This window comes from Meleagris gallopavo, chromosome 10 (genome assembly GCF_905368555.1).
Source record: "Meleagris gallopavo chromosome 10, MGAL_WU_HG_1.1, whole genome shotgun sequence".
Classification (NCBI taxonomy): Eukaryota; Metazoa; Chordata; class Aves; order Galliformes; family Phasianidae; genus Meleagris; species Meleagris gallopavo.
This window is the reverse complement of record NC_139413.1, coordinates 3,476,855-3,494,863: the sequence shown is the minus strand read 5'-3', so window position 1 is coordinate 3,494,863 and position 18,009 is coordinate 3,476,855. Positions and strand designations below refer to the sequence as shown.

General features: G+C 43.9%; 1 protein-coding gene across 3 annotated transcripts in view; it reads left to right on the top strand.

Annotated features, from left to right (window-relative positions):
- Positions 1-18,009, top strand: part of COP1 (COP1 E3 ubiquitin ligase) — a 128,297-nt gene that overhangs the window by 82,923 nt on the left and 27,365 nt on the right. For all 3 annotated transcript variants that reach the window (XM_085232297.1, XM_085232296.1, XM_085232295.1), the window contains 3 exons: positions 9,641-9,758; positions 13,373-13,497; positions 14,573-14,733. In XM_085232297.1, the coding sequence (XP_085088423.1) occupies positions 9,641-9,758; positions 13,373-13,497; positions 14,573-14,733 (404 nt within the window). The remainder of the gene's footprint in view (positions 1-9,640; positions 9,759-13,372; positions 13,498-14,572; positions 14,734-18,009) is intronic.

Below are 18,009 nucleotides of genomic sequence, written 5' to 3'. Positions count from 1 at the left end.
GAGTTCAAGAGAAATCTGTTTTGCTCCCCTTCCCACCTCGGCTCTTTTTCTCAACAGATTAAGATCTCTAATGCTTTATGTCTCCTCCTTCTCTCCTTAATATGAGACAAGTTACTTAGTGGAGGCTTTATGGGCTGCTGTGTCAAAAGCTTTAGACAAGTCAATAAAAAATGTCCCCGGTGCATAAAGACCATTATCCATACCCTGGCAAATGTCATCGGTAACTTCAAGCCGTAGGGAATCCGTTGAATACAAAGGTTAAAAACCCTGTTGGCAGATCCCATCAAGGCTGCTGTTCCCTTTTTCTGTTCAGCAGAGGGAGATGTAGATCTTCAGTGAAGTGCTAGTGTTGATATATATTAAATATATATATGCATTTGTTGCTAGAAATTACAATCACTGGCTGAAGCAGGATATCGTCTTCCCTGCAGAGCTCTGTCAGAATATATCAGATGCTAAGCTGTAGCCCACTGCTGTCACCTCCCTGAGCCTTTCCTTGTAAGAGTGCTTATGGAGCTGTTGGTTTTGCCAGGCATGAGACTGAATCTACCAGTTGTGCTCCATACGACTGCAGCTCCCTTGAATTCAGTTTGCATGGGGTGAGCCTTTCCCATATTGCTTTCTGCGTCATCCAATCTGCCCTACAGAAGACTGTTAGACATTTCCTTCATCTCAGAGCTGCATTCTGCCTTTGTTTATGTGGAGATCTCAGCTGGATTTGTCTGTTGGATTCTTTAAATATGATGGGCAGTTGCCTCCAACAGTAGTCTTTATTACAGCGTGAGAAAATGAGATTGAGTTGTCAGAATGCAGTCATCCCCAAAAACCTGTGTGCCTTCCTCTGCTTTAGAAACTCCCCGTTAACAGCCCTGCTACCATCGCTGCTCTGTGGCTTACTTAACAGATACATTTCAGATTTTGCCACCAGCAAAATAAATCATAGAGACCTTGCTTACTGTTGTGTAGTCCTCCGAGCCAGGATGTAAGGGAAGAGAACATCAGGGAGTTTGAAACCCACAGGGAAAAATCTATTGAGTGCTTTTCCAACCCTGGGCCCTTGGTGGGTGGCTGTTAAATGCTTGTGATGTGTATGAGCTCCCTGGGAGGTGTACAGAGGTGTTTGAGACCACTTGTCTAGACAGAACTCCGAGAGCAAACATGAATGAAGCACTGCATCCCAAATCACGTTGGGTGCACACATGAAATACAAAATAAGGACGTTGTTCCAGTTGGCTGCTGCTGAGCAGGGCATCGCACCTTGAATACATTGCTGACATCCCCCCCCCAGGGCAAAAAGAAAACGGGTATCCAGGAAAACTGTTCTTTTCTTTTAAAAAGAAGAGGTAAAGCAAATGCTTCAAATGGATAGTTTTGTTTTACTTACATAAACAGAGTACTTGTAACTTCTGCAACAGAATGTCGTGAATATGAAGCTGTACCTAGCAAGCATTGTAATTGTGCATGTAACACTGATGTACTGGGATAGAATTTTCTTTGTTTGTGAGTTCTTTTGAAGGGAAGCTATGGACAGGAAAAATAAGTATCAGTTATCACAGCCTGTGCTGTGATGATTCCAGCAGGGAAATGCTGGGATGGAATGGTTTTATCTCTGTTCTCTCCTTGCCATGTGATTTGTCATGCTGCAGGTGCAGAACGCTGCATTCTTCAGCAAAATGCTCTGGATTGTTTTGTCTGCCAAAGGCTCTTTGCTTCAAACTGTATCAAACCCATATTTAATCTCTTCGCTTACAGTAAAGGAAATAGTTGGTAAAGAGGGCAGTGGTGTCAACTCACTGCTGTTGATATTGTCTAATTTCTTCAGAAAATTCTTGTGATAATTTTTGTTGCAGGGCTTTGTTTTCTTGAATGCAAGTCCACTTTGTTTCCCATGCGTCATGCATTGCTGTCTTCTTTATTTTTCCCAAAGCACCTATTTTCTTTATGTAGTAGAAACTATCATGTTGTCTTTTCTCCCTGCAATGGCTTGTAATAGACCAAAGCCTGTGTTGATCCTAGTCCATTCTGGTTTTATTCTATAGAGTGAAATCAATCTTTTGTAGAGCTTCTTTGGCTGGAAGGCTTCCTCACCATTCTTTCTTGAAAGCTCAAACTACATCCTTCCTTTCTGTTGCTGTAGGAAAGACCCATTTTTTTTTCCCCCATACTCCCTTATACCCTGGAAAAGACCAGTCTTCACATGCCTTAGTGCATTGGATTGTTCCCAGAGCTGGAGCACTCAACCCTCCTATGTCCCCAGCCTTCTCTCTGGAGTGAGACCCACGTATGGATGCTCAGACTCCAGTCTACCCCTGTGTTGTAGGGGAAGTTAACTTTCCATCTGGATATTTTTTCTGAACAAAGCTACCTCACTCCCTTAAAGACCTCAAAGTGCTGTTGTTCGGTGTTACAGACTTTGCAAAAGTTAAAGTTCTGTAGTTCCTCATTTTCCTTTTCTTTTTTCTTTTTTTTAACTAGTAAGAATAAAGTTAGTCACACGTGAACAAAGGTTGCATGGCAGCACCTCGCACCACCTCCAGTATGTGGGAGTAAGTAGGCAAAACGTGAAAGATCTAAGAAGCCAGAATAATAATAACAAACAGTTTAAGCAAATTTGGATCTTAAAAAAAAAAAAAAAAAAAAAAAAAAATTTCTCCCTTATCCTTTGACTTAAGAGTTCTTTTCAGGGCAGCCAAAATGATGGAAGAGTTTGCAGATTCACCATCTTTGAGATGCCCAAAGGTGAACTGGGACTGTGGGCACAGCTTTTGGACCTGACCTGAAACTGACTTAGCGGGTGGCTCTCCTCAGAGCAAGAAGTAGAATCAATTGGAAGAAATCTCTGGAATCCATTCTGCATTATTCTGCGACTTTAAGGGCCCTTGAGCAAAAAAATAATAATAAAAAACAGACTTAAACAGAAATTGCTGTTTTAAAGATTAAGGTTCTGTTTTGACTTCGTAATTAAATCCTGAGTTGTTTTTTGACCAGCCTTTGAAGAAATCACTGCTTTTTGGGGATGCTCTGTTTCCTGGTGTGGAGGCAGGTAGAAGATCTGCTGAGGAGGTTCCACTTTCTTCTTAATAGCTTTCAAGTTACTCTGTAAGTGTGTAGCTTGTTAGATAGCTTTGAGGTCAGGTGAAGCACTGAAGCTTTTGTAAGCCTCCTCTCAAATTAAAGGAAATCTATTTTAAAGTATTTCATCCTCCAGACTTGGGCACCGATAGCAGCTCTCTGTCTTATCTCAGATGTCTGAGAGAAGGAGCTACACTTTTGTTTATCTGGCCCTTACTCAGCTTGCATATTATGTGCACTGGTCCTTACAGAAAAGTCATGTAATGCAATATAGTACATCATATGACAGTGTAGCACAGTTGATGTGAGCTTATTTTAAAATCAGGATGTTGTCCCTTTTCACCTCCTTCCTCTTTCTCTGCATTAACAGAAGAAAAGTTTTCAACAGGGAAGACTGAGGTTGTACTTAAGCCTCCTGATTCTGCTTCCATTTTTAGCCTAGCCAGAGCCTTTACCTCCGAGGATGCAAGTTTCCTTTTTTGTAGGACAGAATGTACTGAGCCTGGCAGAAAAAGAGACTTTTGGTTAACTCGTCTTGATGGCAAAGTTCTGTTTTTTCTATTGCTTGTTTGTGTACGGTGAACAAAAATTCATTAAGGTGGCTTGCCCTTCTCTTTATGGCATGGCACTCATGGGAGTGATAACGTGTGCTCTTTCTGTTCGCTTAGACACTTGAAATACAAGGTTTTGTTTGGACCTCTGGGCTCAAAGCAATGCAGTGCACTGGGGCATGACTGTGTGTTTGACTCTTTTCTTTGTGAGCAAGTTGCCTAGATATAGTTCTGGGTAGCTTTGAAGGCCTTGTTCTATCCTTTCTGTCTGCTGAATGTTCTTGCTTACACTTGGTATACAGAGGACGAATGAGTGAAAGACCTTTTTCTATAGGTAGATATTTAAATATAAATAATGGGGTTTCATTGAACACTGAACATTGATGTCTATTGAGCAATGGGTGCTTCCCTCAGGATTTCCAAAATCATTTTTTAACCACTGAAAGCAGAAATAGAATCAAACCCCCCAAAATCATGCCTCTCTTCCTTTACTTTTTTGTGCTTTTTGTGGTCTTTTTTGTTCCCTTTTGTTAGTTTTTTGGTTTTTTTTTTTTGTATTGGTTTTGTCTGGATAACCTAACTGGAGGAGAGCAGAGGGATTTTGCACCAATTTTGCCCAGATTCAGATTAAACATTACTGGGCAAGTCGTATAAATATTGCCCTCCACTCCTCAATTGCATTTATACAAATATCTTTAATTTTTGCTGCCTATCATACAGATTTTCACTGTATTGTATTTCACTGCTTTGATCCAAACTTGACTATCACAGAGGAAACAGACAAATCTGAAGGAATAATCAACCACTGACATGAGATACTGGATAAACAGTAATGCTGTTGGTGAACAAAGAAGCAGAAGAGAAATATGTTTGAGAGCTGTGTTCTAGCCTGGGCTTCTGTTTCAGTGAAACAGCTGCAGCACAAGGCATGCTGGACTGCAGGTTGGAGCTGGAGCATTGATACAGGAAGTGAATTTGATCCCTTGTTTACTTAAATAATAATAATAATAATTTGAAATGTGCTTGGATGACAGAAGGCCTCTCACAGACCGTAAGCAGCATCTGATTTGCTGCTTTCCAGCTTCAGTTTTGGATACTGGCATCTTCCTGGCTATAGCATCCATCTGACATGCAGCAGTCAGCACCGCTGGCATTTCCAGGCGTGTAAGCCCTTGAAAAATGAGAACAACTTAAATTGCTTATATTTTGAGTAGATCAATAACATAAATATTGAACAGCTGAGAAATATGCATTTCTGAATGAAGTAAGAAAAATGGTCTCCGGTTTGTCAGCAATTCAGTTTTCTTGAGGAGAGCTGCAGGACCTTTGCGTGCAGCTCCTGGGGCTTTCTAGTCGCTACCTCTATTGAATACAAAGCTGTTGCATTGCAGGTAAGCTGTTGTTTTGCTGTCCTTGGCTTGATATTCCTTCTAGGAAGTGGTTCTCAGTCAGAAAAAAAGCTTTGGAGGGCTGTGAGGTACTTGGAGCTGTAGGGTAGTTAATGCTGCTGGTGCAGGACGTGATGTGGAAGATGAATGTGGCTTGGAACTGCTGGTACCTGGAGAGTTGGATTGGTCTGTGCGTCACCGCCACTATGCACAGGTACTCAGAGAAACATTAGGGGGGAAAAAAAATCTGCTGCCCTATGATGCTCTTTGCTAACCTTGATCTAAAGTTGCTCCTCAGTATATTTTTAAGAGCTTTTCAATAGGTGATGTGAATTTAGAGCCTTCTGATAACAGCTGTTTTGTGAACTTCAGCAGCAAATCTCCCTAAGTGTAAGGAAAAGCATTTTTGGCAAAAACACAGACTTTGCTCTTTTTTATTGTTGTTTAAACCACCGAAAATCCAAGAGCAATTACATCTTCTAAAATTATGGAAGCTGCTGCCGGGTCCATTAGCAATTCCCAGCTCTCTTTGTGGAGGTATTTCCTGCACTGGTATAACCACATCATCAGTTTGTTCACCTCACCCCCCTCCTCAGTGCCCAAGCTGAGATGGAGATGCTCATCTCCTCCCCGTGTTCCAGCCCTCCTGCTTGCCTTGCTAATTTACGAGCTGACCAGTGAGTGATGGCAGCCTCTGATGACACAGGCTGTATTTCCTGGGGGGGTTGGGACATCTCTGGGAAGTTTTGCTGGACTTATCAGTGCTTGCAGCAGAAAGTCTGAATTCCTGATGAGTTGTCGCTGGGCGGCTCGAAGGTGAAAGCTCTGCTTGGTTGAGGAAGTAAGCACTTCTGGAAGTGCTATTTAAAAACTCAGCCCTGTGGTCTGTGACCTCCTGGCAGTGGTAGCAGAGCTGAGCTGCCCTTTTTGCCTTCTGAGACCATTTAAAAAATGCAATAAAAACAGATATAATATGACCTGATAAATCTGAATTCAGGAGGAGCAGCAGCAGAATTCTGTCATGCTCGGTGTCTGCAGTGACATTGAATTAGATGAGAATTGCTTCGGAGTGTTTAATTTGTTATGGTATGTATACATACTCCTCCCCATTATCTTGTGTATATTTCAATTAAGCCAGAACACGGAAGCAGAAGTGAATTCGGGAGCTGCTGCTGCCTGAGGGTTACGTGTGAGGCTTTTTAACTGTGGAAATATCATTTGGAAGTTGAAATTGTTTGAAGTGAGCTTTTGGGTCAGGGGTGGGAACTGTAGAGCTTAACATAAATAAAGTAATAAAACTTGTTGGATGATGGTTTTAATGCCCAACAAAACAAGGAAATCACAGAGCCACTAAGGTTGGAAAAGGCCTGTGAGATGATCCAGTCCAACTGTCCGCCCATCAGCAGTAGATCTCACTAGAGCTGTACACAACTGGCAACGAAACAAACGCTTGTGGCTTCTAGAAATGTGCAGACTTGTTTAAAAGTTGAAGGGTAATTGCAGAGCTTAGGGGCTGTGTCCCCTCAGTGCCCGCTCCGCTCTCCTGACCGCCAGCTGGCTCCTAGGACCTCATATTGCTGAGCTGCACAGCACTCAGTGCTGCTGTGCCCTCATCCCAGTCCACCCCATGGGGCTCCTACTGGGCTACCTGGGACTTGTATTCCTCTCATTTAGCTTCGTTTTCTTCCTCAGCAGATGGCGTTTTTATCTTGTTTGCGGAAAGTCCATATGGCCTAAAAGAGAGAGTATCTCTTTAATTGTAAAACATGACCACCTGTTCTGCTTTTAATGAATGCAGTATGCGTTCGTCTTCACATAACTGCTTTAAAAATAGCTGCTTCAGTCAAATATAAAAAAAAAAAAAAAACCCAACCTCAATTGCGCGCCAACACTTGGGCTGCTGAAATAATCAATTAATAATTAAGTGGCTAATTTTAGAGCCCACTGGCCTTGCCGTTCCCCCGGCCCTGCGGTGATGAGAGCAGACAGTGATTGATTGCCCTGCTGCCATAGGGAGGCACGTCGTGCCGGGTGCCAGCGGACTTTCAGCTGCTTGTTGCCATATTTTGGAGGCGAGTGCATCTCCGTGTCCCTTTGCTGCAATGGACCGCTGGTTCCTGCCGCAGCTCTTGCCTTTCCCCGTTGTCCAGATGCTTTGACACATTCTCATTCAGCCCATCTGCAGATCCCCCTTTCCCTGTCACTCTCTGAAGGATAAAATCTGGTGATCCAGAGGCATCCTAATGACAGGCCAGCTGGAGAGGAGGCTGAAACTGGGAGTAAAAATAGGCTTGAAAGGCTTATCTACTAACTGGCTCCTAATGGGAAGCCCTGCTAGAATCATTTCTGCTCATTAAAATAACAATTGCCGGTTAACTGTTTCATAGCTCCAGGAGATGTAGCTCCAGGAGGTGTATGCTAGCCAGGTTAGCAAACGTGCCTGGTTTAAAGCAAGCTTTCAGAGAGATGGAGGGGAACAAGATGCTCAGATTGTACAGAAGGAACGTTTAACACTTAATCTGACTTCTCCTTGAAAATCATCCCGTCTGTTGAGTATGCGTGTTGCATCACCGTGTTGTTCTAAAGCTGATTAAATGCCTGTATTTTAGGAAAGCTCTGGGATTTTAGTCAATAGCATCAGCCACTGAGGCTCCTGTTTTGGAGGTAGAAGGAACAGGAGGACGAAGAAGGAGTGCTTGGCAGCATGGCACTTCCCAGTGTCCAGGTGCTAGCGGGAAGGGACGCAGCAGCTGCAGAGCTTGAACCCAGAGGGGCAGCTTGGCCAAGCCCTGCCTGCTTGAATCCTGGTGTCCGTGATGGAGGAGACTCAGAGTGTCTGCTTCTGCACTGCGAGAAGGATGCGGTTGGAGAGAGGGAGCTGAAAACTCAGCGGAGAGGCCACTAGACCTGTATTGATATGCAGTGAAATGAGGCACTTAAAGCAGAGAGGACAGCTTGCCTGCTTGCCACATCTGACTGCAGGTTCTGCCATAGGGCCATGTCCCTCTGTGTCCTGCAATTAGTCCCTTAATATGGGTGAAAATCTGCCTCTGCTTCAAGAGCTGCTGTGGCCTGGCCTGATCGATGAGAATCCAGTTATCTCCCAAAGCACGTGGGATGCTGAGACAGCCAGGCACTGTTTGTGAGACTGAGAGCCCTGCTTCGAAACCATGCAAATACAGAAGTAGCTGCAGCTATTGGCATTTAAATTCCTTTCTGGATAATCTTAGTGATAATCTTCCACTGGTGATGCGTTTTTCAGCAGAAGGAAGATCAGGGCAGTGTTGAGTGATGTCTGGGTACCTTGAATTGCAGGGTTAGAAGATTGAGGGCAGTGGAGCTGTGTGGGGTGTGGAGCACAGCGTGATGGGGAGCAGATGAGGGAATGGGATAGGGCAGTGTGGAGAAGAGGAGCTCAGGGGAGACCTCACTGCTCTCTGTAACTGCCTGAAAGGAGGCAGAAAGGAGGTGGTGAGGTGGGGGTCAGCCTCTACTCCCAGGTAGCAGTGACAGGATGAGAGGTGATGGCATCAAGTTGCACCAGGGGAGGTTCTGTTTGTGTATTAGGGAAAATTTCTTCTCAAGAAGAGTGTTGGGGCTTTGGCATAGGCTGTGCAGGGAGGTGGTGGAGTCACCGTCCCTGGAGGTGTTCAAGAACTGCGGAGATGTGACATTGAGGGACATGGTTTAGTGGTCATGGTGGAGATGGGTCAAGGATTGGGCTAGATGCTCTTTTATAGTCTTTTCCAACCTTAATGATTCTGTAATTCTAAGGGAGACTTCCTGCTCTGCTTCCATGCACACGGTGTTGCCTGCCCTCCCTGGGTGTCCAGAGCAGCAGGAGATAATTAAATGAAATTCAGCATTGACAATGGAAGGTCAGGGAGGGAGAAGCTGATTAACCTCATTAGGCTGGGAAGAGCAGTGGGTGGCCTTAGGGCTTGGATCTCATGGGGGCTTCAATTCTTGCTTTTCTTTTTCTGTTTTCCTGGGAATTGGCATTTAGTTGTGCAGGAAATAAAACGTATTACTAATTTCATTGCAATCCTTTTTATGTGGTTGTGGCATTGCAGCACATCCGTGAATTAAATCTAAAGAACTGAAATTTAGTCTCTTTCATAAGCAGAAATGCTTCTTCTCTCTTGATTGGTAATAAAGCCCAAGGAGAGAAGCGAAAACAAAAGTATAGAGGTTAGCCATATAGGATAAGCAGGAGAAATTCAGTCCGTGTTTTCTGCCGTTTCAGTAGCAGACAGACTGAGTTCGTAGCCTAAGGTTCTTCAGCAGTTTTCCAGAGGGGCCAGATTGAGGAAGGAGAGAGGGGGGTGCCTTAGAAGTGGCAGTTAGGCTGCCAAGGCACAATGCCAAGAAGGAAGGCAGGAGTGATGAGTGTCCTTTTAGCTGCTGCCTTGTGCATGGGCTAAGTGGGGTTTGTAGAACTGAATTCTGGGGCCATTGGAAGCAGCCCATTTTAAACACTCCTTTCCTGTTGTGCAGAGTGTTTACCCCAGTTGCAGCATGAAGTGAGATACAGCATAGACAGCACTTTCATTGTGAACTAATTACCTATGAGGGGTCCCGTTCATCCTTCCCAGCTGATAAATGTTACCTCTTCTTTCTTGTTTCCAGATCACTGTGTCCACTATTATGATCTTCGCAACACTAAGCAACCCATCATGGTGTTCAAAGGGCATCGCAAAGCAGTCTCCTATGCAAAATTTGTGAGCGGGGAGGAAATAGTCTCTGCGTAAGTATTTATTTTTATGTAGGGTAAGAACTTGGTAGCCCTTGGTTTCTGGCAGCTTTGCAAGGTGGCCAGCGTGGGTGGATGCGCACACTTGCTGTGCTTTTAGGAAGCAGATATTTGCTTTTTCCAAGGCAAAAATAGAAATCCATTCCTCGTGTTACTTGGCTCTACTCTATCTTATGGAGCCGAGAAGCTTGAGGAACATGAAGACAAAGGGATTCAACTTCTGACCTTAAGCCCCAGCTTTGGGAAGTTGCAAGTCGATGGTCCTCCTCTAAAAAGCCTATATGCTGAGGGTGCTCCTGACCAGAGCCCTGCTGCAGACAAGGCTGCTGGCAGCCTGAGAATAGTAATCTGCAGCAGAAGGGCATCTGATGAGTGACAGAAGTGATCAGATAGTATTGCTACAGCTGACGAGGGTGTTTAGCCACAGCGTGAAAGCAACTCAGGTGGAATCACCCCAAAACCAAATGCGGCTGCCTCCATTCGAAGTAAGTTTTCAGTCATGTAGGGGTGAGTATGTCTATCAGATGACGTGTGGAAAGATTTGTAAGCCTGAGTATGTGAACCAAACAGAGATGAGCCCCTGTTAAACGATGGGTAAAAGGCAAATAACTTTTGAAGGCTATGGGCTGCTAGAGGAATGTTAGGTGTTGTATGTGATTGTGTTGACATCAGGGGCAACAGGAAGCAATCACAGGGTTAAATCTAGTCCCAGCTTGCTTCCTTGAGCTGAGTAGATGTCTGTCTGTCTCAGTTCTCCCCATGTTTTCTCACAGCTTGCTCTAGCAGCCTGGAGCTAAAGCAGAGCTTCTTGAGGCATACATCTGAGTATTCAGACTGCTGGTGAATTATGCTGATCTGAGCAGTGTGATGGAAGATTCCCCAGTGACTTCCAGTGCTGTTTATATTTAATCAGTTCCTCTTCTTATTTCCATTAGTGTTATAGCTCTTTGTAAGGGTGCAAATTCATACCTAGAACATAGATCAAATTAAATTGAATGCTTTGAACCAGATCTGACTAAGAAGAAAGCCTTTACTAGAAGCATAAGGAGGCTGAGAATGTTTTACAGCCATGATGCATAGGATGCCGTGGGGTAGAACGTCCCTGTCCTATTTGAGCTGTCCAGATGAGAGTAGTTATCCCTGAGCCCTGGGAGGAATATCGATAGAGCTGTTGGAATTGGACAGGCACTAACAGGATGAGGCAGCTAACTCTAGGGTTCACCTATCTTTCTGTGTGAACAAAGGAAACGTCAGAAAGAATAGATGTCTTAATTTTGCAAACTGGGGAGTCAGCAGTAGTGACTCCCAAAAGCCGTGCACCAATTCCTTTAAAGAAAAAAAATATTTGAATATTCAGATTCTTTAGATTTCTAGCTAAAGCTGTTTTATAGATTGCATTGATTTACTGTGCCCTGTAGAGTTAGGTTTTGACCTCGAGAATGTTCAGAACTGCCTGGTATTTAGCACAACACATCGATTACAGTGCTGATTTACAGAGAGGCAGATTTACCAGAGCAGCACATCCATGATATTTTTTTGGAGAGGGTATGAAACCAGAAGAGCAGTGTCACAGCAGAAGGATCAATGGCTTGTTCTTATCCTTGTGGCACAGTGGCAGGTAACCATCATCTTGTATGGCACACTTGTCCTAAAGAGTGAAAAAATGGCTAGAGTGTGATAGAATATTGTTAACCTATTACTAATTGAATGCTTTTAATGTGAAGTGTTTTTATTTTAATGAAGATCTAGAATGTATGTGACTAAAACAGGGAGGTTAAGTGCCTGTGTACGTAAGGTCGTCTTGATGGGTTAGCTAATAGCAGAAGCTGTCACAGGAACCTGACAGCTTGTAGACCAGGGATTATTCTGCTGCTGCTTCACTCTGCCTTCTGAAATTTTTAGTTTCCAGGCAACTCTGAAGCTTTAAAATGTACCGTTTTAAAAATAATACTGCTATCCTAACAGCAAAGAAGGCAATGTCCTTGTACTTCTGGGCAATAAAAAAAAAAAAAAAAGGCAAAAACAAACAACAATGAAAAAAAACCAACAAATACAAAAGAAAAACAAAAACCAGTAGCGTATATTTTTTTCCCTTTTCTTTGCATTGCTTTGATGATGAGTGAAAGGGAAGGGTGAGTGAGCTGCAGTGTAGCTAGGGAAACTGAATGCTCTCTTTTAGGCCTCCCCGGTCAAGCCCTGGGACTAGGATAGCACTTCTGCTCAAGTCACAGTGTTTGGAGATACAGTTCATACCTTTGTTGGGATCTGACCTCATGCTGTTATTACATATGACTAACAAATCTTGCTGCAGCTCCCTTATCTCTCCTTTGTCATTCCAGCTGTCATTGAGGGCTGAGATAAGGTTTTTGCAGTAAAGCACGAGGTGCATCTCACTCATGCTATATTTTTAGGCTAATGTGACATTGGATTAATATGTTACGTTGGGAATATTTGATGGATGTTATGAGTGGTTTGTTTTTTTCCTTCCAACTCCCAGTATTTGAAAAGCAGTAAGTTTGGGTGATGCAGCCTGTACCAGCCTCCCCTTTCTTCCATCTCAGCCAGATGACAGGTCCTACTCCCATTCTCTTTCAAATTTAAGCTCAGAACAGCTCTATCTGTTTTCTCAAGGGTGGGCTAACTGAGCTCCAGTCCCTTCTACATCAGGAGCTGTTGATGTGCTCACAGCCATAAGTCAGGGAATGCTGGGACGTCAGAGCCTGGCTAGACAATAAATCCTGGCAGGTGAGAGAGGCTCGAGTCCCATCAGCTCTGAGGAAATGTATTAGCCCTGAGATCTGGGATCTTCCTAGTTTGCTTGAGCTCTACCAGCCTGAGAAGTTTGCACTTACAGCACCTTGCTCTTCCCAAAAGGGAGGTTTGCTCACAGTAAATAGAAAAGCATTTTGAAGACGGGTATGTTTGCAAGTGGGGGAACAATGCAAAACATCGATTTTGATTTAATCTCTATGGAGTTGTGTATTTCTAAAAGTAATATTTGGCTTTGCTGTCAAGGTGAAAACAGCGAAAGTTTGAGATTTATATCTTAGGCAGTCTCAGTTACACCAGAGAAATCCACATGAATTTAATGCAAGTAGTAACGCTGAACCCCCGTAGGTTTGTAAGTGCTGCTGCTTGGTATTGGGCAGGAGGAGAACATCGTGCTTTCAAGGCAGCCAGACGGGAGGAGACCGCCTTGAATTCTGTAAAGGCATGAATGAGAATTTCAGCAAGCAGGCAGGAAGGAACAGACTTCCTCTGTGCTGTAGAAGTTGGAAAAAAATCGTGTCCCAGATCTGCAAGGATTTGGAGGAGGCAGTTATGTTCCACAGGCTGTACAGTTCAGTGGAGGACTCGGCAATTGATAGGAGAGAGGAAGAGTAATACTGCAAGGAAGTATTTTATTCAAACATTTTGACAGGCTTTAAAAAAGAACAGATACTTTGCCAGGCTCAAGCTGGGTTGCACGTGATTGAAAGTGGGATAAATCTCTGCGAGCACACTAAGACTTCCCACGTTAACACTGCAAGTAGGGTGTTCAGGAGGAGTGTTTCAAGCAAGGATTACCTGCCGTATGGCAGCATTGTAACTTCAAGTATTGTTTTCAGGTCAACAGACAGTCAGCTGAAGCTGTGGAACGTAGGGAAACCTCACTGCTTGCGTTCCTTCAAGGGCCACATCAATGAGAAGAATTTTGTAGGGCTGGCATCCAACGGAGACTACATTGCCTGTGGTGAGTAGAGCAGCTGCCCTGATCGGTGCTGGGGGGATTCCTTGGGGCTCCTGCTTCTTCATTTGCAGAGCACACCAGCAATGTGCCCTGTAGCTGCATGGACTTCTTAATAGAGGATTGTCCTGAGCCTTCCTGGGAATGATGTAAGCAGCTTGACCTAAGGGACTACTACTTGGTTTCCTTTCATTTGAGATGAGGTCTTTATGTACAGCAGTTCAGACTTGCTGCCACCAAAAACTGCTTATTAACATAGTTGGTGTTCATACGACATACGCCCTTCAAATTTATCAACTGATGCATCTTTCTGCATTTTTTCTTTGAAAGGTTAGCAGTCTAGACCATGCGAGTGGGTCACATGCTTGTCACTTAGCTCAGCATTCAGCCTAGTGAAGCAGTGACTCCCTCATCATGAACAACTTTCAGAAGACTAACTTGTCCTTAAGCAATTACTCCTTGGGTTCTTTCTGGGTTTTTTGCTGCATTTTGGACTGTTGAACCTCTGCAAATCCTCAGGTCTGGGTAGAAAAGCATGGGCAGGTTGATCCCTCTGAGATGAGTGGGATGGCTGCTCCAGCACTGCAGGGACCTTAGCATGTGTTCTCTGATCTCTCCATAGCTTGTAAGGCAGAAATTGGGATGGATTTTAAATAAAGCCTACTTACTGTCTAGTTTCTCTCACTTAAACCTCTATGGACCCTACTGTCATATTCGATTACTGCAAGCAAATGTGTGACAGTGCTACCTGCCTCACAGCTGTGACACTGAGCATGCATTCCACATGCTAGTGTAGGTGCCGTACTCAAAAGTCTTGACCTTAAGGAAGTTCTGGAGAAAAGTTGGGATCTGGTTTGTTTTACAAATGCACTGCACACTGCAGTTGTTTGGTTATAAAGACTGTTCTGTTTTTAAGCATTGTGAAAGTTTGCTGTGGGGCATGCCCAGTTGCCAAGGCACCACAAGCGTGATGACAGCCACTGGGAGGAAATGTCATCTCTTGAAAGAATAAAAGAGCTAAGAAACTGTATTTTTTTTTAATGCTTCCAGAACGTAATCTTCTGTATTTTTTTATTTCTAGGAAGTGAAAATAATTCTCTTTACCTATACTATAAAGGCCTCTCAAAGACACTCCTAACATTCAAGTTTGATACGGTCAAGAGCGTCCTGGACAAGGACCGGAAGGAAGATGACACAAATGAATTTGTGAGTGCTGTCTGCTGGAGGGCACTACCAGATGGGGTAAGCTTTCTGCTCACTCACACAGCAGGGTGCTGAAAGGATGCCTCCTGATTTCACAGCAAGTGGCATTGCTGAGGGTTTGGTTGCGTTTGGTATTTCCCTGTTTGTGGGTGTTGCAGACCTGTGTAAGAAAGTGAAGACTGAAGGATGACTGAAGTGCTGTGAGCTGCAGGGAGAGGATGCTGGGGGACAAGGAACTGCTGTGGCCTGGTGGTTTCCACCCATGGCTCTGAATACCTTTACTTTTGTATTGGAAATCCTAAAAGCAGCACTATACTTCTGGCATTCAGTTGTGTGTGTGCATTAGCAAAAGCATTGCTTTAATGAAGGCACTTACAGATACTCTCTGTGTACTCTGGTTTAAACGTTACCCTGTATACATGGCTTGCTATTTGAAATGTGTGCCCCATGTGTGGATGAGTAAATATATAAAAGAGGTGAGCCCTGGCTGCAGTTACTTCAGTGAGTACATCAGTGACAGGCAGTTCATATACGTAAAGCGTGTACTAATGCTGCAGGCAGACCTGAATCCACATTTCTGAGCATCCTTTAGGTGTGGGGAAGCTTTGGAGACCCAAGAATGCTGCTTTTAAATTCTGAGTGTCCTTGAAAACCTTGCATAAAGAACTTGAGTGAGTGACTCTTCTGTGCAAGTGTTTGCAGATCAGATACTTTACTGGTTTTTTGGGAGGAGAAGGAGAGGATCTCATCCTAAATGCAGTCAATCAAGTAGCTGAAGTGGAATGTTGCCTAATTGATGTTTCTAGACATTGCATTTACAAAGATAACACTTTAGAAGGGTAGCATCTGCCAATTCTAAAACGTTATCTTTGTAAATGCAGTGTATGAAGAAACTGCCCCCACGGCTGTGATTCGATTGTCACTGGCATGAACTTATTTCAGATGAATGCTTTTAAGTCAAAAAAAAACAAAACAAGGGGAAAAAAACCACCACAAGAATCTAAAATGAAAGATTGCTTTTCAGTTCAAAAGCAAAAAGTGGGCGGTTTCAGTTTGAGCTGAATGGTGTGGGGTCAGCACCACTTTCCTGGCTGGGGAGTTTCAGGCGATTGGTACACACAGTTGTCATGTCTCAGATGAAGAGTTACTATAGGAAGTTGTGTAATTTCATGTTTCTGCTGGGTTAAAGCGTGCTGCAGAGAAACTCTGTGTCTGTAGACACCCTTTCTTAAATTTTCTTTGCTGCAGTATTTCTCTGTTGGGTCGTCCTGCCCACTGACCTGCTGTGCAGCTTTCCTACAGGCTGCACACTAACAGTGGTCCCACCTCCTGGATTATTTCTGTTGCTGCCCATCCTTATCAGCCTTTTCTGTCTCTGATGTACTGTGCCTTACTCTGGAAAACCTTCTGTTCAGGCCACTGAGAGACTTTTGAGGGGTCACCACGGGCTGTCAAACAATTCTCTGTAACAGGAACAAAAAAATCTGAGTGATGAGAACGTGAGAAAGAATTTTAAAATATAACAGTTAAATTGGGCCCACAAAGATTGTACCAAATAACATTGATGCTTCCCTTTGTTAAGCAGCATTCAGAATCTGTCACCATCCTGATTTTATCATTCTCTCATTCCTCTGCTACCAAATTTCAACATCTCCCATGACAGCCGCAGCATCTGGCGTCAGTTTTTAAAGAAAACTGCCTGTGGTCTGAGAGCTGAGTATTTTGCTTCAGTATTTCACTTCTTTTTGCAGCACTTGCCAACCTGCTTTACATGCCTAGCAAGCAACTGTGCTGGCTTTGGCCAGGAAGCCTCACTGCTGCCTTGTACTATTCCTGCAGCCTCCCCAAGAGGTGAAGTGCTCTCCAGCCCTGCATCCACACTCTTCTCTTCCTGTTCTGGTTGTGCAGTGGTCCTCTCAGACCTAATTGAGACTTTGCTCGTGTTCCCAGTAAATTAAATTACTGCACATCCAAAGGTCACTCACATCCACAAAGTCTTGTTCAAATGATGAAACTTTTATTCTCCTTTTTGATGATGCCTCTTAAACAGGCATAAAATTTTCAAATGAGCTTTGTATATAGGCTCCCTAAAAGCCGGCGTGTTTCTTAATGATGCTGGCATGAGAGAAGTCCTTTGCTTTGCAGCACAGTCAGTGTGTGCGGGCACTGGGGAACCTAGCGCCTGTTTCTAGGTTAATTGCAGCCTTTGATCCTGGGTGACTCACTCTGCCTTAGTTTCCTAATTATAAGAATTACCACCCCTGCCTTTGGCTGCTGGTGGCGATCGCTCTGCTGAGCAGTGTCAAAACACAGAGCGCAGCCCGGACTGCAGCACTTGCCCAGGAGCCGTAGTGAGCTCTGTGGGCAAGCTCTGTGCTCTTCTCAGTGTCTTGCTGGGCCAGTTCAAAATTATTTTGGGTCTCCACGGCAGTGGTCACTGTGCACTGATTACAGTTTGCAAACTGCAGCTTTCCAGGTGGGGGTGCGGGCGCTGCCTGCCAGCTTTTCCCTAGGACTCCCAGGTGGAGCAGACTCTTTTCTGTTTCTCTACGGTGTTGCTCTCAAGGATTGTTCTTTAATTAACCTTTCGAGATGAGATGGGTAAGTTTCAGATCTGTCAGTTATCTCGGGAAGCATCAGTACGTGTATTCCTTTGCTTCATGCAGTTAAGTGCAAAATCTTGGATCCTAATTAAAACTTAAGCTAAAACTTTCAGATGAAATGTCATTGATTCTTTCCTAAACCTATTTTTGTGTAACTCAGGCTTTTCCTTCCCCCTGAGCCAATGTCAAGCTGTGCCAGCAGCCCTTGCCAGAACCCGTCTCTTTTTTTTTTCCTCCCCCTTCCATGGTCCTCCCTTGCTTAAGACGATGCAGAAATCTGTTTGCTACAGCTGTCACTTCTCCAGCTGCACAGGTCCAGGCAATGTATTTTCTCCACGTGTGTCAAAGCCATAACGAGTTAGAGAAATCGTTCTCTGGAAGTGCTTATTAGCATTTTGCATAAGGCTTATTCACTTCTTCAGCTCTTAGGTAATGTTTAGAAATGAGTACTAGCTTGTAGGCTAGTGTTTCTGTTAGACTATTCAAAAAGAACAAATGTTTCAGCGTGTACTTGAGGAAGCAAGCCTTCATGCTTCTCTTGATGCTGCATTTTCAATATAAGTAAATGGGTTTGTTTTTGTGTTTTTATTTAAGAAACTTTTTTTGTACCTGGTGAGGAATGCTATTTCTTACTTTTTTTTCCTCTAGAACAGAGAAAGCTTTGGGAAGTTTTTGGCCCAAGTGACTTGATACGTTGGTGAATCATAGAATA